The sequence below is a fragment of the Numida meleagris genome, chromosome 3, assembly GCF_002078875.1.
Source record: "Numida meleagris isolate 19003 breed g44 Domestic line chromosome 3, NumMel1.0, whole genome shotgun sequence".
Classification (NCBI taxonomy): domain Eukaryota; kingdom Metazoa; phylum Chordata; class Aves; order Galliformes; family Numididae; genus Numida; species Numida meleagris.
In genome coordinates, this window is record NC_034411.1 from 39141306 (window position 1) to 39167934 (window position 26629).

General features: G+C 39.4%; 1 protein-coding gene across 6 annotated transcripts in view; it reads left to right on the top strand.

Annotated features, from left to right (window-relative positions):
* The window catches only part of PCNX2 (pecanex homolog 2), a 153428-nt gene that overhangs the window by 113059 nt on the left and 13740 nt on the right, over window positions 1-26629 (top strand). For all 6 annotated transcript variants that reach the window (XR_002436788.1, XR_002436787.1, XM_021391449.1 and 3 more), the window contains exons 25-29: window positions 2076-2291; window positions 12664-12917; window positions 16887-17120; window positions 19208-19311; window positions 26166-26310. Coding sequence is in view for 4 of the 6 variants with exons in the window: in XM_021391449.1 (XP_021247124.1) it covers window positions 2076-2291; window positions 12664-12917; window positions 16887-17120; window positions 19208-19311; window positions 26166-26310 (953 nt within the window). In the remaining 2 variants the exon portion in view is untranslated. The remainder of the gene's footprint in view (window positions 1-2075; window positions 2292-12663; window positions 12918-16886; window positions 17121-19207; window positions 19312-26165; window positions 26311-26629) is intronic.

Below are 26629 nucleotides of genomic sequence, written 5' to 3' on the forward strand. Positions count from 1 at the left end.
CTCCTGTTCCCTGGAGAGAAGCCCTGCAGGATGTGGGAGAGAGGAAGGGAAAGGGAAATCAGAGGGGTTAAAAATGCAGGAGGAGTTGAAAAAAAAATAAGCATGTAAGCCGATGGATTTCTCCTACAGATAATGGTCCATTAAGTGAGCTCTGATCTATGGCAATCCAAAACACCTTCCTGATTTGCACTGAGCAATTCCCGTGAGACTGGGAATGGAGCATTTTTTGACAATTTAGAGGACATGAGGTGTGTGTGATACCTGAGCTGATCCTCTCTAGCACGACAGGGTCCTTTCCAGCAGAAACTGATATCTGGGTTTTATGCCAAATCCTGCTTCCAGTGAGAAGGGTTAGGATTTCATAAGTGGTTTCTTCCTCTTTCGCATTCTGCAACTGATTTTATTTTACCTCTGAGGTTTCGGAGGCTCATATTGTGGTGGTATAAGTTTATCTAGTGATTATTGCTATGTTTTCCGTCCTCCCTTCCTCCCCCCTTAATACTTATCCCTTAGCAGCATGAACAAATACACATCTTGAAGCAGAAATTGATGTAATCCAGGATGTCTGTGAGAGCAAGAGGAGTGTTAGCAGTTCAAGGCATATGTAATGCTCTTTCTTATTTATCATTTCAAGACAAAGTGTTAAGATGCTTCTCAAGGCTATTCTGTCATCTGATAACAATAACCCTTAGCATTATTATAAATGCTAATTACACATGTTGGTTATGTTTTTAAAAGCATAGCTCAAGCAAAGCACTCCTTTTGTGTGTGCTTTAAAAATCATTTTTGATAATTGTACTCCAGAAAATATATAGCTGAGTATACATACACACCTGTATATCCATACATAGTGTACATACCAGGGCTGGATGCATAATGGCCATGGTGATGAAGAGCTATGTAGAAATGTGCCCGCTCTTCTTCATGTATTGAGGAGCAATTTGCAGGGGAAATTACAGCCTGTTGTATTTTTTTTCTCCTAAATATGGATATACATGAATATGCATATGTTCCTGTACATATGTATCCATATACATTCTCGTAACTTAGAGGTCTTTTCCAACCTTAATGATTCTATGATATGCACCTACAAGATGTTGCTTTGTGTGCGTATATATTCATGCACTTGCATTTTAGAAGTATTAAGGGTGAGCCATAGATGCATTGTAGAAAGTAAAAACAGTTCTTACATCAAGCATATATATTATGTGAAAGAGTGCAAGCACAAACCAACATTGTGTTGACTTGTACGGCACTGCGTTAGCACTTGTGAAAAGTTTATCCTCTTTCACTGATCATCATAGTAAAGTGCTAATTTTAATTCAGATAAATGCCATAGACCTTTAGGAGATGGTTAGATTGTGATGTGGTGCTACTCACACAGACAGTTGATCGCAGCAATGTGTAAATGGACAACTGATACTATTTTTAAAGTGAATGATAGCAATTCTTGTGTTGAATGAACTTTGTTTCATTCTTTTTCAATATAGAGAACATGCCTTTACATGCCCCCATCTTAATTACCCGAAGGATACTCCATAGACAAAGCCGTGAAAAACTCCTAGAAGACCAAAAGAAGTAACTCCTAGCAAAATTAGTGGAAAACGTGTGACAAATTATTCAGCTAGTGAAGATCTCAGAAATAATATTTAGATTTAAGTTTATGTACTTCATCATGATTTCTGGTTTCTAAAAATTAAGAACAATAGACTTTAACTTAGCACAGCAGAGTCTGTCAGTGGGGCTGAAAAACTCTTGATATAGTAAAACACAAAGAAGGTAATTTAGTTCAGCCTGATCTCTATTATCACTAATTTGATGTTAGATTTATGATATTGTTTGTATTAAGCAAAGGTTTCAGGCCTGATTCTCTAAGGGACTGAAAACCACCAAGCAAGTGCAGTTCATGTAAACTATCACCAGGGACATAACACATAGCCAGAGGAAGAGGCCTGATGCAGGAATAAAAATGAGTATAGGATTTTATGCAGTATCCAGAATGGCTTAGTTTATTTATGCAATTTTTTAAAATTATTTTTTTTTTTTTTTACAAATATATGCTGGTTTGATTGCAGGAAATGATGACAATAATCTCAACTCCATTTTTTATGAACATTTGACAAGATCCCTGCAGGAGTCTCTTTGTGGAGATTTGATTCTGGGCCGCTGGGGAAATTACAACACAGGAGACTGTTTTATTCTAGCATCGGATTATTTAAATGCCTTTGTACACTTGATCGAAATTGGAAATGGCCTGGTCACTTTTCAACTCAGAGGGCTGGAATTTCGAGGTAAGGATTCCTGATGATTTAAATAACAGCAAAAAACTGTGTTTCTTAAACTCTCTCAAATCTATAGCAGGTTTTAACATAGATTTTAACATTTCCTCCTGCTGTTTTTTTTTAGTTGATATTTGTGTTTAAAAGCTCTGTGTTTCTTTGTATTATTATTTGAATTACAGTGTTTTGAAATCTGGATGGTAAGAAATTTGTAGTCGTGTTCTGAAGTATCATGAGACATTCAGAAACAAAGTGTATTGAGTTATTTCCTTGGTTCATAGATCTTTCAGGTTACACTTAGGCATGTATTCAGATTACTTCTCTCTCAAAACAACCACAAAAATTGGAATTGCTATTAAACTTGTTCAACTTCCCCACAAACTGGTCTTTGAAAAACCACGAAAAATCATAAGATTCCTCCCACAGAAAATATCCCATGTCAGATCATGCAAGATGCCAGTGCTGAGATGGTCTCCATCACTGTGGAGCAGGAGGGAAGAAGCAAGTAAATCAGGCCTTCATGTTTCTCTTATTTAGGATATGCTGACTTCAGCTGTTGAATTTGTTCCTCCGTCATGACACTCCTTTCTAGGGAAAGACATTTGCATCGCTTTCCTAGAAGTTGTGACATTTGTTGGGCTTGTAGTACCACAGTCCTGTCTTCTGTTATTTTCTTCATGAAGTGGGGAGAAAAAAGAAAGTAAACCCACAAAGCTTTTCAACAGTTTTTAAATTCTCTTAATGCTGTACTCCTTGACTGTGGTTGTTGCTTGGGTTTGTAACCTTTCAAAGATACTACTTTGCAACTGCAGGTGCTTGGTGTTTTGAAGTTGTGGAATAAACAGCTTCTCAGGCTCAAGGCAACTAATGGACAACATGTAGAGGAGTGAATAATCAAAGCAACTCTTCGTCAAGGTTGCATGTGAGAAAATAGGAGATGGACTGGCTCTTTGAATGCAATTAGATGTGGGAGGGAAATAGGAAATAGCACATAGGCTCAGGTCTTGAATCTGCAGCAGAGTGCCTGTAGGATGTTGAGCAGGTTGTGATATGTGCTTGATGCTCGCTTTCCTTTCTGTATGCTGGGAAGGAAGATAACATTCCTCTATTTTAAGAAAAGTTACTTGGAAAACAGTAAAAGACTGAAAGAATTTGGTGTTGTAGTAGCTGATGAGATACCAGTTCAGTACAGAAGTGAATTATAAGAAAAAAGCAATTGGAGAGGAAGAGAGAGAATTTGTTTATCAGCCTTATAATTCCTTGTTGTTTGTAATGATGGTGATGTATGCGTGTCTGTGGCTTTCTTCAACTTCAAAGACATCTGTGCAAGAATTATCCACTTTTGTGCCCCCAAGGTATGCTGTGGTGTTCGTCTGTCAGAGATAGGTACTAAAGTTAATGCCTAATAGAGACCACAGGCAGAAAGGTTTTTGTTCAAATCTCTTAGTTGTAGTACTGCTGATTTCACAGACTGATGAATCTCTGAGATAATTGTTGTTGGTTTTGGTGGTTTTTTTTTGTTGTTCTTTAAGACAGTTTTAGTCAGTCTGTTATTTTTGTTGCCTCTTAGGTTGCTCACAGTACAATTCTTTATGGAAACTGTGAAGCTAGAAAATGTTTCATTTGTGCAGATGTGAAAATAAAAGTGACTTCCAGGATGGATTTATGCATGTCTGAAAAGCGATGCATCTTACAAGTTGTTAATGTTATGTTTATTCTTTTTTTGAATTTTGAGTGAGCAGGACCATAAATGTTTCCATTATCTTCCATCCTGATTTTACCAAATTATCTTTGCTTTTCTGTTGAAGTAGTTCATTGTAGGATTTGAAACAAATGAAAGAAAGAAATCTCACTTTCATGCTTAAACTGCAAGAACTGTTTTTTTCTTTGCCACCTCTTGCTGAGTACCTCTTCATCAACACCTCTATACCATTTGAGAAAAGTAAGCCTTGCAAAGACCAATGAAAAATATGAGAGGCTGCTCAAACCACGTTCTGGCTGGATAAAAAGATCAGGGGCTTGGCAGGCGGTCTGAAAGAGTTGAGTGAAAGTAACTTGAGTAACTCTCACTACTCAACTTCCAACTCTCCAAGATAGTCTCCAACTCCAAGATAGTTTTGTTGCAAAGTGATTGGAGGAGGAATATGATTTTGAGCCAGGTTGGTTCATCAGGTGGGAGGCGTTTTGCATATGAGCCTGAGAGCAAAGCTCAAAAGTTGTAGTGCCACCCGTCAAGGTATCTTTGTATTTCCTAAAATTAGTTTCTGCAAGCAAATGGGTCTGAAAATTGATGCTTCTGTGCCGACTGCCGAACACTGTCTCTATTTGTAAGCAGCTCTAATGTGTCTGCTGTCTGCAACAGGTCTTTAAGTTCAGCCTGGGCTGAGCCTCCACAGCCTCTCATGTGTCTTCTGGAGCCAGCGGAGTTTCAGTCATGGCTGCCCCCTCCCCAGTCTCTCTCAAGTTCCTCAGGAGATCAGCAGCCTTTGAAGGAGCATTTATCTGACTGTTGAATAGTCCTGATGCGTGGGACCAGCATAGCGGCAGCAAACCATGAACCAGAAAAGCACAGACAAATTACTGAAGGAGGAAGAGAGGAGTGGGAAAAATGGGAATGAGAATCTCACTTAGATTGTGAGAGGAAATGTGTGATTAGTTTGTGTCCTCATATGAAATACACTGGATGATTTCTTCAGCTTTCAGAATATTTTCTCTGGGTACAGGAGATGTATTGGGAAGAGAAAGTAGGGTGTGTGTATTGGGTTATATTGTTTGGCCTAGAACAGAAAAGCCTATGTGTAAATAACAGAACATACCTGAGGAGAGAACAACTTAAATGTGTAGTGTTGGCCATGTAAGAGTAAACCCCTCTGGACCACGCAGAATAGATGCCAGAGAAAGCACAAGAATTTCAAGCTTGTTTAAGGAGAAACAGATGAGCCCAGAAGGGAGCCAGGCATGAGCTGGATAAGATGGATCTTCGTGATGCAGACTGTAACAAAAGTTTTGTGGACTCCAGACCAGGTGTCAGATAGTTTGCGGCGTGCCTGGTGAAGTCTTGCTTGGGTGGCCTGTTGACACCAGAGTGTAGCTTGTATCTCTCAGTAGCTCATGAGGCCTGGTTTGCTTTAGATAAGTCATGCTGCAACACCATGCCCATTGTGTAACAGGTTACATCCTTGTGTTGGCAAGGAACCTGACTGCTCTGCTGGGGCTAGGACATTAAGCAAAGATGCCCACAGACACAGGGATTCGTGTTGAAGAGACAGTCTGAGTAAAAGGAGCCAGAAGGGCTGATGTGAAGGCAGAAGCTGTGTAAGGGGACAGGTCAAGGGCTGTTTCAAGGGCTACTCTCAGCTCTGTGAAAACTGTGACAGAGCAGAAAACCTTCCTTTGAGCAGAATTGCTCCTGCTGGGGCAAGAAGTCAGGCAGGGCTCCCCTGAGCAGTGGGAAGGACTGTCTCCTGCCCCAAGTGGGCAGGTTCTTCCCATTTCAAGTCTTGCAAATGCTCCATGGCAGGTACGGGGTACAACTCAATACAGTAGGATTTTTTTCTGTATGTAGATGGAGTGCATTAAACTGCTGGAAGAACTTTGGAGCTTTCAAAGCTAAAAGGCAGTTTGTGATAAGCACCAGGCTTTAAGTGTGCATACAGTCACGTTTCCTCTGCTTTGTGCATCTCACATTCCTATTTTTAGTTGTCTGGTCATATGCTGGATTTCACATAGGACCCTGATTTCATTCATTTTACTGAATGGTTTCCCACAAAGAGGAAAAAAATAGGCAAGAGGAAGAACTCAAAGTCTGTAATTTTTGAGCTCTGGCTTCTTCACTTCTACTTCAATTTCAAACATGTAATCTTAATTGAGGGTCCTAAAAATCCAATATTCCTTAAATAGGAAGTCTACATTTGCTTGGGAAATGAATGAATCATAACAAGGTTCTCTGTGCCTGTGACTGTTTCCTGAGTAAGCCAAGATCAATATTTACATTGAGGATCTCTGGATTTTCCTGCATTTGTCAGTGTAGGTGAAAAGCTGTGCTGGCAGTGCTGCAGTGCCCAAAGAGGTCACAGTGTCTTCTGAATTCAGACATACCAGGAGCAGGTAAAACTGCCTCCCCTATTTGCGTCCAGCTTCATTAAGAGTTGGCATTATAAAATGACCAATCCATATTCCTTTCTATGTAATCGAAGCGTGTGTGTCTCAGTTGTTAAATAAAAAGCATCTTTGCACTGAGAGTAAGAAGATACAGATTGAGCAAACTGAAATAAAAGAGTTGGCAACGCTGGGGTTCCCCTCATCTGTCTTTAGTCCTGTTCAAATAACACATCTTGTATGAGTTAGTTCTTCACTTTCCTTTCTGCTGACAAAGAGGGGATATGCCTCCATTGTGTCATTTATCCTGTGTGTAAAGCAGCGATGCCCATCTCCTCTATCAAAAACGGAGAGGGTAGAGATGAGCTCAGACTAGGTGAAAATTTGCAGGTACTCGTGCATTGCTGTGGGTGAATCAAGCCCTTCAGTAATTTAGCTGTGCTGTCTGTGCTAGACTACAGTGGAATGCTGAAATCAACCTGCCAGAATAAATACGTAATGTATCATCTAATTTGAAAGGAAAAGACAGGGGAAAACCCACAGTCGGGGAACAAGCAGAAAGAATGTCAAAATACCTACCACCCCCAAGTTCCCTGTAGAATGAGGAAGACTTAAAATATTTTCCTGTTTAGTCTGTGCCTCAACAAAATGTCTTTTGGAGAACATCCAGTTAGGTGCAGCGTGTGCAGAAATTACTTATGGATGGTAATGCTGATGTCTTGAAGAGCTGCTTTCTAGCTCATTCCTAGTATTCTTCAATCATGTAATTAACTTCTAAATCTCTGCTGTGATTTTGTTACTGAATGTTGCACGTGCAATATTCACGCTTCACTTGGAACTTCATTAGATGAACCAAAGAAAGAAGCATAGAGAAAGCACGGATGTAATTGTACATAGTGGCAAGCAGCTGTGACAGCAGGATGGGATTGCCTGTGGGGCTTTCTCCGTGTTAGCTAGTTTATTTCGCACGCAAAATGGTGTATGAATGCAGCCAGTTTAGGGTATATGCTTTAGGCACAGTAATGATTTCTAAGAAATAAGGACAGTTACTCATTTTGGCAGCATATATATATACTGTATAGTTTTATTATAGTAACAAGTACATTACCAGTGCAAGGAATATGTATTGGTGTTTGATTTCTGTGTCTGAAAGCTCTGTAGCACTAGCAGGAGTCATTCTTTATTTAAAGACTGATTGCAGCATTCACTTTTTACTTTTACAAATCACTTCACGCTGTTGGGAAATAAAAGTGCCCACCTTCATGTCTTTCCTGAAACCATGCTTGAAGTATGTTCATTGTATGCATAAAACCATCACAAGGTATTGAAAAAACACAAGGAGTTCAGAGAAGAGCAGCCATTTTTAACACATCTCTTTCAAGAGAAGGTTAAAAGAACAGAATGTACATTGTTTGCAGGAAAGAACAAAAGCTGAGAGACACGAGGCTCAGAAGTATAATGGGCATGAACAGAAAGACTGCAAAGAGATTTCTTTGCTTTAATCACAGTGATTTAATTGAAAAGACGTAAGCCCGGAAAGACATGATGTTGAATGCAGGAAATCTGCAGTACAGAAGCCTTTCTAGGTGTACAGTAATGCCCTAGCAGTGTAACCCATCTATGCATTTCAAATAGAATGCTTTGGTTTCTGTAATGTGGACTAGAATAAATATTTGATACCTTTTTTCCTTTCCTCCCTCACAATTTTGTATGTACATATGAGTATACTGGGGCAAACTTCTGGAAGGAAGGGAAATGTTGTTAGATGCTCAGTAACCTTTTTATTGAAAATAAGTATTTGTTGGAAACAAAATGTTGTGCTGCATTATGCTCCAAAAAGAGGTGACATAAGATGTTCGTGTGGTATTTGGTAGCTGTAAGTTTAACAACCAGTGTCCTTTGAGAATGCTTTCTTTCACCTGGGGTTTTACAACATGGCTCAGTTTTTGAGGAGATGTGATGTCTGTTATTAGACCGACTGTTTACTTTGGAAAATGAATTATTTTTCAGACGTGCAAGCACCAGAAACAGCTGAAAACTGAATCACAGTTTTGTAGTTAATAGATTTTATGTTTGAGAAATTAGTATTGTTTTAGTTTTGTTTTGTTTTTAAGTCCTGAGATTTTTCTTTGAAACAACCTGAGGCTATCACAGCTTACAAATTTATTATTCAAAATCCCAATTCTACAAGGAAAAGAGCTGGAAGAAGCCAAAATAGGCGCTATTTTCCAGAAGACATCCAGTTCTGGGATTCATGAGTTTCCATTTGGGAGTTCAGTCCTTTGTGAAGTATTTGTTCTCCTGTGTTTCTAGAGCTATATACAAGGCTTGTTTCAGGAGAAGATGTCTAATTATGCTCTTTATGCTTCTTCTTGGTGATAACGTACCACCTGCTATACTGAGCAGACTAGACATATAAAACGGCTTCTAGATGTTGTCTTACAGGATTCTCTTTCGTGCTCTGTAGAACTGAAAAATACTTTTCCTTTCACTCACTGAGTTATGAAAATGAAATTAAAAAGCATACCTTGATTTCAGCCTTAAATTCTAGAGGGCTGGTTAGTTACTAGTTTAGTTGTATTTTCTGTATCCTCTTGAAGTAAGATTGCTGTCTTCAGTTTCAGTGTTTTCATTTCCATTTAGGTCAGGTCATTCTGGCAGAGCACAACTCAGTCCTCAAGTCCTGATGTGTCAGGAAAAAGAGTTTCAAGTTCTCACACTGGTTTTCTCCCGAGCTCACGTAGATTGACCTTACTTTGTTGATCTGGCGCATGTTCTTGCATTGGTGAATTGTCAACCATCCAGAGTTACATATCTTACAAAAGAATCAGTCTCATCTGCACTAGCAAGGGTCACAGTGAATGACTGAGCTTGAGCGAAGCAAGAAAGCTTATTTTCTTTCTTTCTACTTCAGATTTTAAAATGACTAATTACCAGTGAAAACATTTTCCTGTATTTTAATGTTTAATGGTACTACACTTAATTATATTGCATAACTGAAGTGCACGTTCTGTTCCCTGCTCTTTGGTTTTATGAATAATTCTCTTAGAATTGCTTGAACTTGCTAATTTTTGGAGAAGCAATATAAAATTGACATTTTAATCATCAGCTTATAACACATATATGAAAGTTTAGTGTCACTGTTCTGTAAGAGATGTACACTAATGCTTAATGTCATTGGCTGTGACTTGTCCCTTTTGGCTCAGTGCATAAAACTGAGCACCTGCTCTTAGTCTTTGTAGTACCAGTGTCTAGAGTCTCGAGTAAAAAACCAAGGATTCATGCAGTGGTAAAATGAAATTTATCAGTGACATGAAAATTAGTGGCATTGAAGTCCAGCCAGTGCATTAATGGCCTAAAGCAAGATTCGTTTAAGGATGAGAGAAAATTTCTGGCATTCTGTCTGGAAATGTCTGCAGGAAATGAGGGGAAACTACATGTGTTTGAGCATTGAGTTTACCTATTGTCTTTGCAAACTTGAGTCTCTTTACTAGATGGTGCTTGGAAATATTACTCTGCAGATGAATTGGGACCGAGGACACAAAATAGGGATTTGTTATTATGGCAGAGCACAGGCCATGCCTGAGCTCACACCTTTAAAGTAAGCAGCAGCTCTTCAAGCAATCCAAACACCAAATCCGCAAGGTGTCAGTACCTGAGTCCATCAGACAGCCATTGTTAAGCGAGGGCTTGTTTGCCAGGTGTTGACAGAGAACGACCCTGATTTCACTCTTTGGAATTAATTTGTGGAATGACCACATGAGCTCCCTGGTTTTCTCCCAGAGCATTGGTAAAAATATGGTCCCTGATGGAATGTCTCTGTCTTCCCAAGTTCAATGTTGATTGTGTTCACTGTAGTACAATTGTAAGTTTTGTTGACTTAAATTACCTAGCAAAGATGACTTGGAGATGTTTTTTACCTGTTTAATTAGCTGAGAAAGCAAATAATTGTTCTGGCTGCTTCTCTTGTTTGCTATACGTGTGTTGACAGCTTCCCTCAAACACTGAGGGCTCCTTGAATTCTCCACTTATTGCCTCTTTTGGTCTCATATTTTACCAAATACGTGTCTTAAGAAAACTAATAATTGCAGAGTCTCCAGTGATAATATAAGGTATTTATTAAAACAGGTGATATAGAGAACATCTTAAAATGTAGCCAGCATCTGATAGGAATGAAATGTGGTATTTGTATACAAAATAGAAAAATGGATTTAAGAAGAGAGACAAAGCAAACCCATATTTAATTCCACTAGTTGTGAGATTAGCAGCAGTTGTTTATTGGGTTTGTGTTTTTCACCAAGTGTAAACACCGGACAATGTTTGATTTAGCACCTGAGGTGAGGACTGATCTTCTCTTAAATTCGATGTAATACTCTAAGACCTTCAACTTTTCAAAAAACAGACATAACAGTAACAGCAGTAGTGCGGAGTAGTTGTTTTACCCTTTTCAACCTATGTACAGAGGGATATGCCTTTCCCTACTTCACTTTGAGTACAATGTCTTTTGACTTGACTTCAGAAAAGGATCCAGTGACCCAGAGCAGTTGCTGGTTTTTTGCTGCTAAGCATGAAGTGTTAATTCATGTAGAAATCTGTGAAATATGAAGCAGAAACAGTTCAGTTCATGTCCAGTCCCACAGGAAATGTCAGCTTGGTAGGTCATATTTTGTACTTTGTGGAAGTCTTGGATGGAAAGATGTTTGTGTTTAGATCACTTAAGATATTTAATAATTTGTCATAATTGTATACCCTTGAAGTCAAAGGGGGAACAATGCTGGTTAAACAGTGTAAGTTTTCACTTATAAATATCCAAATTCTTTTCTTATTTATACTGGCATGACAGAACAGGTTTATTGGTCCTGGCAGGGGGTTTTGTAGATGCTGCTTATTTTTATTTACATAATTTCTAGTAATAAAATTCTCAGAGAGAGGATGTGTTTTAAATCATGTGGTTTTCTTGCTATTTTTGACTATGAGAGCACAAAATGTGCTCTGAAGTGTATTTGCTGATATGTTAAATGTATATCCCATACCACATTTCACCCAAAAATGAAAGGTAAGTTGTACCAGGGATGCAAACTTGAATTGTTATGTGAGAAACACGCTTGCTAAGAAATGTATACAGAGGGATGAGAGCCTGCTGGTATGCGTTGCATCTTTGATTCCAGTTAAAGCTTTAACTGACAGTGTCCCTCTCCAGAAACGGCGATACAGTGTCTTGCACCTTCCTCTCCTACTGAGACTATTTAGAAATTGACTGAGCCAGCTTTCTCACGGGATGACACTGAACCAATAGCGAAAAGTGTATGTGAGACATATGTGTATCTTGCGTGGCCTTGAGTGATGGTTTATGGAGAACTTCAGAAGAGATCAAGTTCTGCAATAGCCCACAGAGAGTAAATTTTAAGTGGGTCCATGCATTGAGGTTGTGTAGCTCAAGTATCTTGAGAACTGTGTGTGGAACACATGGGTGTCCACCTCTGGTTTTGATTTGTAGTGTCCAACGTGGTTTTGAAACCACATTCATAGATTACAAAACCTGAAGGGCTCAGGTTGGCCATCAAGTGTGTGCAACGTAAGCCAGAAATGCAGTCTGCAAAGCAGAAATATTATTTCTGCATCTTCCTCATAACTTCTTTTTAATTTAAGATGACTTTTCCAGAAATATTTGCTCTACTTTGATCTTAAGCCCCCGTAATTGGCTAATTAGAGAGCTGTTCTGTCCTCATGATATACTGCCACCAGTGCTATTCATTAGAAACATTTGATCTGGTGTAGCTTTTACTCCAGTGGGAGAGAGAACAACCAGTTGCATGTTATTTTTGGAGCCTGCTTTCCAAGATAGTTCACTTTAACACAGATTTTATAAGTGCTCTGACAGACTGTAAAATCTTTGTTTGTATCTTTTATGTTATTTGAAGAAACAGACTGGGACTTGGATCAATTTGCTTACTATGCCTGATGGAGCAAGAATCTTTAGTGTTGCTTCCTGTTGAGTTTTTATTAAGGCAGAAGCAATGGTCTGTAGCTCAGCTCAGAACCAAATGCCTAGGATATTGTATTGGGCCTTTTAGGCTTTTATAGGTGGTGATAAATAAATGATGGACGGCACTTCATTTTCTACTGCACTTGAATCAATTTACACATCTAATTTGTTGCTGTTGTTCTTTCTATTAGATTTTTGGTAAATGCATAGTCCCTTCAACTACACTTTCTCCAGTCGGTGTCCTTTGTTTCCCCCACCTCACAATAACTGTCAGCTTACTCTCTTTTCCTCACTGCCAAGGGACTTACTGCCAGCAGAGAGAAGTGGAGGCTATAACAGAAGGAGATGAAGACGATGAAGGCTGCTGCTGTTGTAAGCCAGGACACTTGCCTCACTTGTTATCATGTAATGCAGCCTTTAACCTCCGATGGCTGACATGGGAAATAACACGAACCCAATACATCCTCGAAGGATATAGCATCATTGATAACAATGCTGCAACAATGCTGCAAGTGTTCGATCTGCGGAGAATTCTTATCAGATTCTATATAAAGGTAAACTCTTGGCTAAAGTGGACTTATTCCTATGTGGGTTCGTCAAAAATGGTGGCTGGCTGTTAGAAGTAGTATTTGAAGTTACTGGCTTTATATTCATTCCTTTGCACTACTGGCAGTCAGACTGGCTCAGTATTAGGTAGGGATAATTAATTCATGTCTCCCTTTGCTACATAAGACTCTGACGAGTTACGCTTAGTACAGTTAGTTGCAGGCATGCTTAAGCAGAAGTCAAGAAGGTGAGTTAGCATCCTCTCCTGACTGAGGCAGATGAAGCATTCTTACAAAGCAAAGCTTCAGTGACAGTTTTTTTTTTGTATTTGCAGTGTTATTAAGATCGCGATGACCGCATAGATATTCATTTGTCAGAAAAGCCAAACCCTTTCTAAGTGAAGAAAACCCTGTGCAATACTGTCTTCTGCTGAAGCAACAAAAGCCAAATGCTGCCTTTTATGCCACTAGTACTGCCATTAAGCCAATTGCTAAAGCTCCCTACCATCTCTGACGTCTCCTTCCTATCTACATCTCTGCAATTTTAAAATTCCTGTCAACCATAGAGAGAGACTTGCTGTAAATAAATTAATCACCTTTTTATTCAAGTGACCCAGTGCAGTAAAAACAAGACAATTGCCTCACAAAAGTGCTTTATTTAGTCATGCAGTTGATTACTCTGTAAAACACTCACTGGGGTTTCACAAATAATTTTACAGACACCACGGCCTGGTAACCAAACTGGTTTAATTACTTAAAAACAAAACTGCTTGTGAACATGCTTTTTTCATTTTAGAAGCGTTTCTTTTGTGGCTAAAAATGTAATTCAATTATTTTTAGGGATGTACCTAAACTAAACAGACAAACAAAAAGGCTTCTTTAATCTTAAGTTGATATACTGCTACAATTGCTTCACTTGACTTTAAAAGGTAGTCTGAATTTAAAGTGATGCAAGCTGATATGATTCAGGTTTTGATGGCATACGAGGCTGAAAAACATTCCACTCTATGATGGAATCAAATCAGCTGCTCATTAGTTTAAAGTAGCAAAGAATTGTGCTTTTTAAACAGGAGCTTTTTTGTCCCTTAAGTCAACGAAAATGAGATGACTGTGGAAAATGTGAAGCAGTTGCCTAAGAAGTTAACTTGAAGGTGGTTTAGAGCTTCTAGTTCAGAAATACTTGAGTAGCAGCTGGCATAGAAAAGGTTGCTTAGGCAAACTTTTGTCCCTTGTAATACTGATGAAATTAATTGATTCTGCCTTGAGTGAAAGGGTTAAATGAACTCTGTGCTTCTGAAGTATGCGCTGGCTGCACATCCCCTGGGTACAGATTTTCTAATGTTCACCATCTGTGACTTTCAAGGTGTCCAAATCTAATCTGTTTTGGATTGATTTCATTGAGCCAGCGCTGTTAGACTGTTTTTACAGATCTTCCTCCTTAGAAAGGCTCCAGTCTCTTAATCTACTTCCCTTCTTAGGGAAGGATGAATGAGGGATGATAATAACCTGTTGTCAGCTTAGTTTTTAGCCTGTGCCTGACCTCCTTTTGTTTCAGGAGAGCTCTTCCTCAGAGTGACACTCCCAAAAGAAGCCTTTAAGGAGATTTTTTTTTTTCTCCTGTTCTTCAAGTTCTTCATTTCTTCCATTAACAGAAGCTTTGATAAGATTTGATAAAATCCTTAGTACAGCGTAGGAAGATGAGAAGATTACATTTTGTATCAGATAAGTTTTCATCCTGTTTATTTATTGCTGCTAGAACTTAGCCTTTGGATAAGCATATGATACCAGAAGCAGAGGTGAGAATTCACTCCTTCCCCAGCTCACTCTTATGGAGGACTCTTGAGCTGTGAAGACAGTTCCACTGTGAGCATTTTAAACCCCTGGTATTTTGCTTTTAACAGAGCAGGAAGGTAATTGTAAGAAGTCTAGTTAATACAGTATTCAGAGAAGACAAATCACAAACTCGGAAAACCCACTGATTTGAGCTTCAGCAGCAACTGCATCTCCATCACACAGAGTGCTTGGAGTGCTTCTAGTTTGTAGCTTACAATATCGTAAATATTTGCTGTATCATTTCTGAATTGCCACATAGCTGAGAATGTACTTGTGCACAAAACATATCCAGGAAGAGCTACTAAGAGCAGAATTTAATTAGGTGGCAGAAGTTCTGCTGTTTCAGTGTCTGATTGCCAGTCTGATTATTTTCCCAGCTGAATCTGCTTCTTTGGAAACACAGGTGAGAATAATAAGAAAAGCAAACTGTGTTTTGAAGATTGGTGAAGAAAATGTATGCTTTGTTTCACTTCTATGCTTCATGAATAATTATCATATTGATCTTTTGAAGAGTGAGTTGCACTGAACTTTATATTCTTTGTGTGCTTATTTCATTTGCAGTTTCACTGGCAGTCCAGAAGGGCCCTTATTTCTTCTTGTAGGGGGATTTTTATTCTCCACAAATAAAGTGGGTCAGCTCCTGTAGCCCTCCTGCATACATTTTGAAATCATTTCCTGCTCAACTACTGTGATATTTTTCCCTTGTGCCTCCTCTCAATATATTCTTTTTTAAATGTCTTCTACTATTCCAGAAGTCTGCATTCTCAGCGTTTTCAGATCCTATTGTTTCTTTGCGAATCTTTTTTAGAAGATTACAAATTGTTCTCTGCATGCCAAGAAATTAAGGGACCATCCCCAGTCTGTATCACTCTACCTTGTCCTTTTCTTCTAGAGCTTAATTTTCCTCTTTCCTGCGTATTTTTCTGCAGTTTGAAAGGCAAATTGTGGATGGCATCTGGGATTTGTAAAAGGGCTGGTCGTGCTTCTGTCCTTTTTTCATTTTAATCTGTCATATTTTAATTTTATACATTTTTTTGCTTAATGATATTCCTGCTTCGTAGAGTAAACCTGTTTCGTAAAGTAGAACCACATAATCTTCAGTCATGTTCATTCATCTCTTACTTGCTTTGGAATCCAATTTTAAATGAATATCTTTAATTAAATCAAAACATTATAATGATAAAGCATTGTTATTTGCCTTCTCAGCTGCTGTCACCTTCCTTTGCAAGACTGGAACTTCTCCTTAGGTTTCATGTTCTTCTGAAAACAAGCTTTAAATTTGGTGTTGATAGATTTTTCTTACTAATATTTTAATGGCTCCAGACCCACTGGTTAGCACGTAAGCTTAGAAACTCAGGCACAGGCATGAGATGTGAGTGTTACTGCTTTCTTGTATTTCTGTATTTGATCAAAGAACTCCTGGTGAGTGCTCTTCCTCCTTAAGTGCTTTTTAAACGTAAATTCAGTTGCATTATTTATCAGCTTTTTAGGATTACGCATAATAAAAACTCATTATTCTTTACTGGTCTCATTGACAACATATTAAAAATAGTGATGCTACTTAATGCAGAGTAAAAGGAGAAATTAAAATGGGGAGTTTCAGAGTTGTATTGTACGCATCTGTCACATCTCACCTTTATGAGATTTAAATCATGGTGGAAATGTTTTTGTTGAAGAATTAGAAAAGCTTCCTACTCAGATAGCAGGAAGCCTACACAGGAAAAAGAAACCTACTTTGATCATGTGGCCAGCTACTACTGTTTTTTCAAAATCTCTCTGAACTTCTGTCAGTATTGCCTTCTTGGTGATAGGCTCTACAAGCCCACTAGTATTCCCTAATTTGCACATTGCAGTGCAGGAATTCCATGTTTTTATTGCAGTCGATTCATTTGTATTACTTTTCCTGTAAGGCAACCAGGTATTAAATATGTGACTTCTATTTCCATTTCCTGCTGTTTAGATATCAATGTTTGCCATCTAACTAAATAGTCTGATGTAGCATTGATGCCAAGCATTAAAAAACAGGAAAAATATGCGCCATTACGGGTTGCTAGTGTTGTCTTATCTGATTTACTCTTTTCTGTGTAAAATATTTCTGCTTTAATCAGAGACAGAGTGACTAATGTTTGCTCATTTTGTCAACAGAGTATAATATACTTTACAGCGAGCTCTCCCAAAATTCTGGAATGGATAAAAGATGAGTCCATCCAAAAGACACTGCAGCCTTATGCAAAGTGGCATTATATTGAACGTGACCTTGCAATGTTTAACATTAACATAGATGAAGATTATGTTCCCTGTCTCCAAGGAATAACAAGAGCTAGTTTCTGCAGTGTTTATCTGGACTGGATTCAGTACTGTGCCAGGAAAAGGGCAGAGGTAAGCTTGCATTTTTTCATTTGTAGTAGTTGTAATTTCTGAGATTGGATTTGAATGATGCATGGTTACTCTTTCGCTTGCTCAGGATTAATGCAGGAGAATTTATTTCATTTAAGCTATTAAATGTAACATAAAGGAAAAATCTTTGCATTGTAAAATGGAAAGAGAACCGTGTATTAGAGACTACTCTTGTGCAAAAAACTGAGTCTCGAGAAACTTCAAAGCTGTAGTCTTTGAATACAGAACCAAGTGCTCACTGTGAACACTCTCCAATACAATTTTATCATCTCTAGAAAGCGTGGATTTAACAAGTGCTTGCAGAAGCGCTTCTGGAGCAGGCTCTGCTCAGGGAATACCATCAGGACATTGTTGTTCTTCAGTTCAGCCAGTGTTTGGGTACGCTTGCCAAACATTTGTCCATGCTTGTTTGCTCTTTCCAAACATTTGCCTCTGTTTGGGTACAGTCCTCAAATGGTAGGGAAGTGCATACCAAACTAACAGCTAATATAGCTCAACCCTGAGAGCTGATGAGTCAAATGTGAACCGCACCACAAGAGTGTGTGAAATGACAGTACAGCTCTAGAAGGTCAAGGGCAGGTTTGCAGCTACACATTCATGTGCTTTCAGCCTCTAAGATTACTGATGGTCAGCAATCATTTAGCAGAAATGCTCTACTGTATTTCCATGGAATAGTCAAAGTAGCCCAGAGGGAGAATACAGTTTCAGACAAAGCATATTCCTCTGTTTAATTTTCTGATTATTGCTGACGTTGGGAAAAAATGAGAAGTGTATAGAGAAGTGTATATTTCCTGGCCCCATACACTCTTATTTGGGTGTTTTTCATTCAGGATCACTGACTGAACATCCCATTGCTATCACTGACCTTATCTGGATGGCATAATATTGCTCAATTGTGATATTTTTTCTCCACTTCAGTTCCTTCTTGCACCTCTGTTCTTCAATATCATTCCACCAGTATCTCTGCACATCACTACATTGGTGGTGTTTTCACTGAATTGTCCTCTGAACCTTCCTCACCATCTCCTCCTATTGGGAATGTTTCATCTCTTCCCTTCCTCATCTCCTGATCTTGGCTCCTAAGTTCTGAGACACAAAAAATTCCACGGTGCAGTGAAAATCTCTGCTGAATGACACTTTTGACTTGCAATCTGGCTGTAACTTTCAAATAGAATAATAGATTTAGAGATATCCAATAGACTTGAAGCTCCTCTAAGTTAGAGTTAAAAGGGCAAACAAATGCGTGCACTGATGCATATGTGTGCACTCCCATTTATATCTATATTTACATATTTATATTTTATTGTAATTCACCTTCTGTATAGAGGTATGGTCATATATAAGATGAGATTTTAAAAGGCTTCATTGTACAGCCTGAAAATCAGAATATTTTGTAGAAGGAGCTATATTCTCCATTATAATTAGCTTCAGTCTTAGAATCAAAGAAATCACCCATTGCATGGACTGAAATAATAATATGTACCCTCCCAAAGATTCAAATTCATGGGAGATTGTTGAAGTCTTTCCTCCTGCTTGATAGTAAGGATTTTTTTCTGTGGAGATTTCAGTAAAAAAAATACTCCTAAGCTAGTGAATGTAAATGATATATTTTGACTACTTGCTGAAATGTGAGGTCAGCATCCTCAATGGCATGCAATTTAGATATACATTGGTATTCACTGGAAGTTTTTTCCCCAGAAGTTTTCTGAATAGACTTTTCTCCTGAAATTGTCCTTCAGCAATAAGCAGTGTTCTCTGTCTTATAGTAATGTCTGGAGAAAAATAATCAAACAACAATAAATAAACTAGCTGAGATGTCCCCCTTTGGGATCTCACCACCTAAGACTGGAATGTTCTGTTTCTAGTCAGTGGGCAAAATAGGCTGGCGTTTTGCAGGATGCCTCTGATTGTGATGGTTTCCTTCTTGTTCTACTTAACTGCAAAGAACGCTTTTGTGTGCGGATCCAGCTACAGACAGATGCTATTGTATGTCATCATTTACAGTATTAAAATGCTTTTCACGATGCTATTTGTATTTAGAGTAACATGCTACTTTTAAAACTTCGTAGCACTTGGACAGTGATGAGGATTCTCCACTAGTAACGCTTTCCTTTGCTTTGTGTATACTGGGCCGAAGAGCTTTGGGAACTGCATCTCACAACATGGCCATCAGGTAAGTTTTTGGCATCCTTGCTTCTGATCTTTAAGCCAAGATCTGTTGGTCTTTTTTTCACTTACTGCAGAATCTCAGCAGAACATTGGATCAAGGTGAAGTCTGTTTCCGTCATAACGTAATTTGTTTTCTTCCATTCCTGGACTTCTTTCACTTCAGTAGTTTGCTTAATAACTAGTACCAACCTTTCATATGAAACATGTTTCAATGCAATTTGCATTGAAAGAATATGTACCTATGGTGTTTACTTGGTTCTGGCCTGGCTACCGTAATGCTGACTTTCTCCAGATGGAAAATAAACAACTAAGTGATCTTGACTGCCAGTTAGCTGAAAAATAATAAATCCTAAGTGTCCTGTATTCCTCGGAACTATTTTCTGTGGTCATTGTGCTGCTCCATGCTAGTGACTGAGGAAGACAGATCCTTTCATCTCTTGAGACCACAGATTTGTCTGTTCTCAGTCCACCTTTTGTATTCGTTCACTCACTCGTTCATTCAAAGCACTTCTTCCTAGAAAGTTTGGCTTATGAATTTTATTACTTTGGTTAAGTTTATAGCTTTATAAACTCTGCATCTTAGGGTTTTGTTAGGGGTTCTTCCATTTTCACTCAGAGGTAGTAATTTGTTTGGATTTTATAACATACCTTTTGTCCTGTTTTAGGTGTTCAACCTGACTAAATAATACTGTAGGTAAAGCATTTTATTAATAATCTTTACTTTAAAGAAGTCTACCTTTTCACCTAGTTTTGGATTTTTGTTGGGTGTATTTGAAATCCCTCTGTTCATGGGCATTGAATAACAGTAGAGCGGTCCAGTAAATATACAGTCTCTGACTGACCTTGCTGCATTGGCATAAAACTGTGAATAAAACTAGCTAGTGTTTTATCAGCAAGTCCTTAGGGAGGATTTGTCTTATTAACAAGTAAACAAAGACAGCATGTGTGAATCTGAATGTATTTTGTGTTATAAATCAGTCTTTTAAATATTCATTCTAGCTTTGTTATCTGTTGAGGTGTTTATAACGTCTGTTTTCATGTCTCTCTTCAGTCAGTTCATGGCCCGTATGACTTATTTCTTGGTGTGCTGCTCCTTTCTACTTTCTCAAGTGGCTTTTGTCATCTCTTTTCTACTGGTGTTTGCATATTCCTTTTCCCTATTGCTTTTTTTTCGGGGTTAAGTTTATTTTCCCTTAATTTCTATGCATTCAAATTAGTGTTATGTATAGTAATATTGCCCTATTTTCAGATGATCCAAATTTTAGAGTATAGGGACACGATAGAAAAGTTGATGTTCATTTATGATTTTTTTTATGGAAAAGATTAAAGTGATTTTGATCTAGGTCTGCAATAGATATGTCACATTGACATTAGAGAAGCATCTAAAAATACCACAAAATCTTCCTAAAACTGTCATCGCGTTGCATGTACTTTCCCCAGGATCTTAAAATCTTCATTACAGTGTTTTGGCAGTTGTACAGGTACAGTAACAATGTCACCTCCTTTTATTGGCTTACACAGTTAGTAGCTATACAAAGAGATAATAATGCTATTAGAGACTTTTCAAAGCTTAACCTGGAAAGTCTGAATGTTGAGGATAATTATTTGCAAAGATTTTACTAATTGCAGGAGTCAGCTATATCATGTCATTTTAAAACCTGAAACGTAACCAATGAACCTAATCGGTTTCTCTCTTTTGGGGAATGGACATGCCAGCATTAAAAAATACTTTCATTGCAGAGACAAAGTCTGTAGAAGGGAAAGAATTGTGGTAGTTATATGCATTGCACAGCTCTGTCCCTGGTTTTCTGAATCCATTGTATATAATCCTTTATCTTTAATTAAGTCCTGGTTTTCCTTCTATTAAGAAAGTGCTCCAGGGCATTATTGTATCACTGTATTTTTAACATGTACTTTATGACATAAAAGGAATTAAATGGAAAGTTCTGTCAGCCTTTTTCAGCACTACTTCACAAAAGCTTCCCCTAGAAAAGTTTCACTGTGAAAAACTGTGTCACTTACCCACCTGGGTAAGTTACCTTCAGTGTCTTTCATCTGTCAGAAAGATTTGGAAAAAAAATAGGAATCTGAGTAGCACAATTGGAGTTATAAATTGCTAGGGCTAGAAAATATGACTTTGGCTTGGTGACTGATGTTTATTTTTGTCTTTAAGAATTTATATATTTATTTCAATTGGCGAGAGCAATTAAGTAGAAGGTATCACCTGAGGAACAAGGTGGGTACTTTACCCTCAGACATCAAGACCTTTATCAACAAAAATCCCCCAAATTCGGCTGAATACAGCACAGTGGGCAGCTCTTATCATACTTGTTATCTTTACTGCTACACAGAGGTCATCACAGCTTACTTAAACACAAAGAAGTCAGCAAGGCTCTGATAGTTGTAGTTCTACATGGCTTGCCTAGGGAAGGGAGACTTTGTCCAACACATGCGACACCAGTGAGGTGAAGCAGATGTTCCCAAGGATTAACTTTTGGCAATAAAGGCAGATACTCCCTCTCCTCACTGTATCTGGCAGATAGATAGCAGCTCTTGCAAAGGATAGTTCACAGCATTATTGCTGGTTCTTGGTCCCAGCTCTTAGCTTGTTGCAGGTCTCTGTTCAAGTCAGATGGGAGGGAAGCACTTAGGGTCTTTAGAAGCTTCATTCCTTAGGTGACTATTTTATGCTCATTTTTCTTGAGAAGTTATCATGATTTTTTAGATTACTTTAGTCGGCAATAAGAAATGACCCTGAATTTTGTTGTGAAACTTTCTACTAATTCTGGCTGTGAAGCATCTTGTCTACAATGTTGCATGATGAATTTGAGATGTAATGGTAAGATAGGTGTTGTAATTTTCTTCTCCACGTGCTTATTTCTGTGAAGAGTTTCAGATAAGTCCATTGTGAGAAAACTAGACAATAATCTGTGCTCTGAGGCCCATGTTTTGTCCTCTCGGGTAACTGCGTGGGCAGGGAGGATGCTTCATATGTGCTGTCCAGCCCTTGCTGTATCTTGAGGACTGATAGTCATCCAATTGCTTCGCAAAAACACTAATGCAAAGGTAATGTCAGGCTGAGCAGTGCACTACAGAATTGAGATTCAAGTTTACATTGTGTATGTAAACTATCAATTTGGACTCATTTACACCTGATTTTGTCTAATCTATTAATCAGTAAATGTCACTGTGTAAGCCAAGGTTTTAAATGCTCTTATATAATGTATGTAAATAATTATTCAGTGTACCTGTTCATGTAAATGTCAGCAGAAACCCAACATTAACACTAGATTGCACTATAAATGCATTCATTAAGATGGCAGAACATTGCTATGCAAATCACGTGCTCTCTTAAACTGTCATTAGGAGGCATCCTGCACCAAATGCAATTTGAAGAATGACATGACATTACCATTCATTTATTCAAACGTGAGTGATATGTTTCGGTGTACCTCTGTGGAAAAAACACTGAGTAATGCTATTCAGCCACTAGACCTCCTAATAAATAAATGTTTAGGATATGTTTCACATTTGGAAAAATATAAAAATCTTTTAATAAATCATCTTTCATCAGATACTTCCATGGGAGTTAAGCAGTGAGGCTCTGTGTGTGCTGGAGTGGAGCAAAGCAGGGGCGAAAAGTCTGACCCTTAGCTCACAGCCACTGACATCAGAAATTTCAAATTTAAAGGGAGCACCACTGAGGGTTTTTTCTTTGAGGTGAGCTAAGATGTGCAGGTTGTTATCAGCACGTGTGTGTTTTAATGCAGAACTAAATCCACAATTAACAATGGGAAAGGTCTATAAACTGCAGGCAGAAGACAGAGCTTGGAGTTCCAAATACCCGCAGTCGCATTCACCAGCTCATTAGCTTTCATCTGTCTGTACTGGTTCTGGGCTTACATAAATGCTTTTAGTTCCAACTGTTGGAGCAACACAAGGAGTGAAGGAAGAGTGCTCATTTCAGCTCCGCTGCTCACCCTGGTGCTGCTGCATCGTCCTCTCCTCACTGAACATCTCAGGGCCGCAGGATGCTCTGTGCCTCCAGGTTGCCTTCAGAAACAGCTTGGCAGTGCCACAGCAGCTTTCAGGTCTCAGCTCAGAGGGTCAGCGGTGCTGCCAGAAATAGCAGCTCTGTCTCTTCCTGATTAACACAGTTTCCTTGGCATCTGGATTTACCTTCACTATGTTTAAAAATATGTGGAATGTGCCTGGAACTGCGGCAGGTGACTGATTGAGGTGTGTTCAAACTGGGCCAAGAAAGTGGCAACAACCTTGAGTGGGGCAGAGATCAAAGCTCTGGGCGTACAGCTTCTTTGTGATCTTATTAGAGCCTTCAGAAGAGAGCGCGGCAATTAGAAGCACAACAACAGCTCTATTTTATGTGGATTAAGGGCTGCATGTTGCAGAAGTAACGGGTTGAAATAGTGTCACATTATAGGTAGGATGTGCCCCAAAGCCTCATTACGATTGGCAGCAGAATGAAAAATTGTAATGGCATTGTGAATACAGCGGTGTCCTTCGGACCTCTCTGGTGGAAAACATGATACATGAAATAATTGACTCTCAGCTTCCCACCACTACTTTGCTCCTTGTAACAGTCACAATTGCTCATAAAATTGCTTGTTAGGAAACTTATTATGCAGAGGGCTGAGAAATGGATGAGTCTTCCTGAGCTCAGCACAGTGGGAGCTGTACGTGCTTCCCTCTTCTCCCTCCACTGATGCTCAGCTGCAGTTTGCATGCTGTCCTGGGCCGGGCCTCCCTTTCAGCAGGCACTGCTGCTCGCAGCAGCCTATTCAGCATCGGCTGATGCCTACAGGTCGCTTGTATGTGAATGCAAACTCTTTGTTTGTCTGCTCTGGTGTTTGTATTTGGCTCTGAAAGCCTCTGATGATGTAAAAATCAGTTCTCTTGCTTTCTTGTTCCTTCCTTCAGCTCAGCCAGCTTTTCACAGCAAATACAAGGGATGTTGCTTTGGAAGAGCTACACTGCGGAGACATAGTTAAGAGCACATTTTGGTTTAGGTTGTTGTTCTCTTTTCAGTTTCATCCTGGAAAGAACATTTATTTACAAAGGTATGTTTTGCAGGCCAGGATGGAGGCAGGAGTGCTGGATGTTGTCTACTGAGTGGTCCACTGGAAGGACCCTTCCTGATTTCTCACCTCCCTCAAGGATTTGTGGGCACATGGGCTGCACCCGCAGTCTCTTTTTTAAAAAAATGGTTTATTCTAGGGCTTCCCTAGCTATTGAGCAGTGTTTGGGCAGATGATCGTTTTCCAAATTCTGGAGATGTTTGATTGAGGGTCAGCAGGGATCAGGAGCCATTCTTTGAAGACGCGTAACGACTCCCATTGAAACCTGTGCTTCAGCACTTTTGAAGCTCTGGGTTTAAGTGTGTGCCTCACCTAGGCATGTGTTAATATGTGACTAATAAATGCAAATGAGTTAAGAATTCAGGAGAGCTTCCCCATGCTCCCGCTGTTCCCAGCAGTGCCTGCAGCCCTGCCTCGCTGCCTGCCCTCGGGCCTACTGATCGGTTGATTTGTATCGCACAGCGCTTCCGCAGAGAAAATCAGTATCCAGCTGCTTTTCTGGTAACAACAGATATATCTCTCTGTTTTAATTTCTACAACACGCTACCCACCACGGGCAAAATTAGAATGTGTTTGAGCTTGAAGGTAGGCCAGGCAGTCTCCTAATCTTTCTTTGCCCTCTCTCAGAAGAGAAAAAAATGTAAAATATATCAAATATATCTATTTTTTTTCCTCAAAATAATTAAAACAGCTCAATTAAGTGGAAAGATGATGTATTCTCTGGAGAAAGCACAGATGGTAGTGAAAACTTCTAACATCTTAATGCCTTGTCTCCTCAGAGCCTTTACCATCTAAAAAATCAGCTGTTGTAAGAGTGAGTAAGATATTGGCGGGTGGATGAAGCCGTGTCCTGAGGGTTTGTAGGAGATGCTGGATTTTAATAGCTGGCTCTGTTTTCCCCCACTTCAAGATCAGTTCTTGAGGGCAGCAGTGGATCTGCAGCCCTGCTCTCAGCACCACCTGCATGGCTGCTGTGCAGTGTGGGATGCTCAGGATGCGTGGTGCAGGCTGAGCCTGAGGCTGCTTGTTTCCCTTCACAAAGGCCTCGTGCAACCATTTTCTAACAGCTACTCGGTTTTTCCCCTCTTATATCCCACTGAAGTCTCTGGTCCAGGCAAACCATTATCAAGGTGAGGCAGAACCGGTTACATCCAGTTGCTTGTATGAAGAAGGAAAGCCGTCCCACAGTCGCTTTCAGGTTTGTTGTTTCAGTAGGAAATGCCCCTGGGTTCATTCATGCTCATGAAACTTGGTGTTCTTTTCAGTATGTCTGGTTTAATGTTCAAGTCTAGTTTTGAGTTCCATGACAGAAGATTCAGATTTAGTAAAAAAAAATACATTTTAGAGCTGTTTTTTAAATTATTATTATTAATTTTACCTTGCAAGCAGGACTGTTAATGGTGACAGGGCTGCTCAATGAGCTTTCAGTGAGAGGCAGCCCTGCTGCCTTCCAGACGCTGCCGAGCAGCTGCAGATGCAGCACCTTCATTCACAGGCCCTTAAGATTCATGTTCTGGGTACCACGTTTCTCTCACAGCCAGCTGCTGGCAGTGCAAGCAGAAGGAATAACACCTACCCAAAAAGATATGTATACGCAGCATGACCCTTGCTTTACACCTGCCGCAAGGACCCATGGTGAGCGCTCCCAGACTGTGCCAGGGTTTTCCCTGCAGTGGAAGGGCCACAGGTCCCTGAGCAGCTCAGCTCCAGCTTGGTGAGGACAAAGTGGCCTCCAAAAGTGACCACTGCATTCCTCTTGCAGCTTAGACTCCTTTCTGTACGGCCTCCACGCGCTGTTCAAAGGGGACTTCCGGATAGCGGCGAAGGACGAGTGGGTCTTCGCAGACATGGATCTGTTGCATAAGGTGGTTGCCCCAGCAATCCGCATGTCTCTGAAGCTCCATCAGGTACGGTCTCTTGTTTGTTTGCGTGTATTTAACTTTTACTCTTGCACTTGTTTTCTTAGGGGAACACTGGGAAACTTGGAAAGGGTTTGATGACAGGGAAATGGAGCACGTGTTGTCTTATTCTGAGAAACTTCCTTAACCAACTTAACTGCTCAACTCAGCATTTGTTTATTTTGCGTTTGCTTGATATTACACTATATATATAGTGTATAATATATTACTTAGGTGTTCAAGAAACGTTTAGATATAGCGTTGGGAGACATAGTTTAGTGGGGTTGTTGGTGGTAGGTGGATGGTTGGACTAGGTGATCTTGTAGGT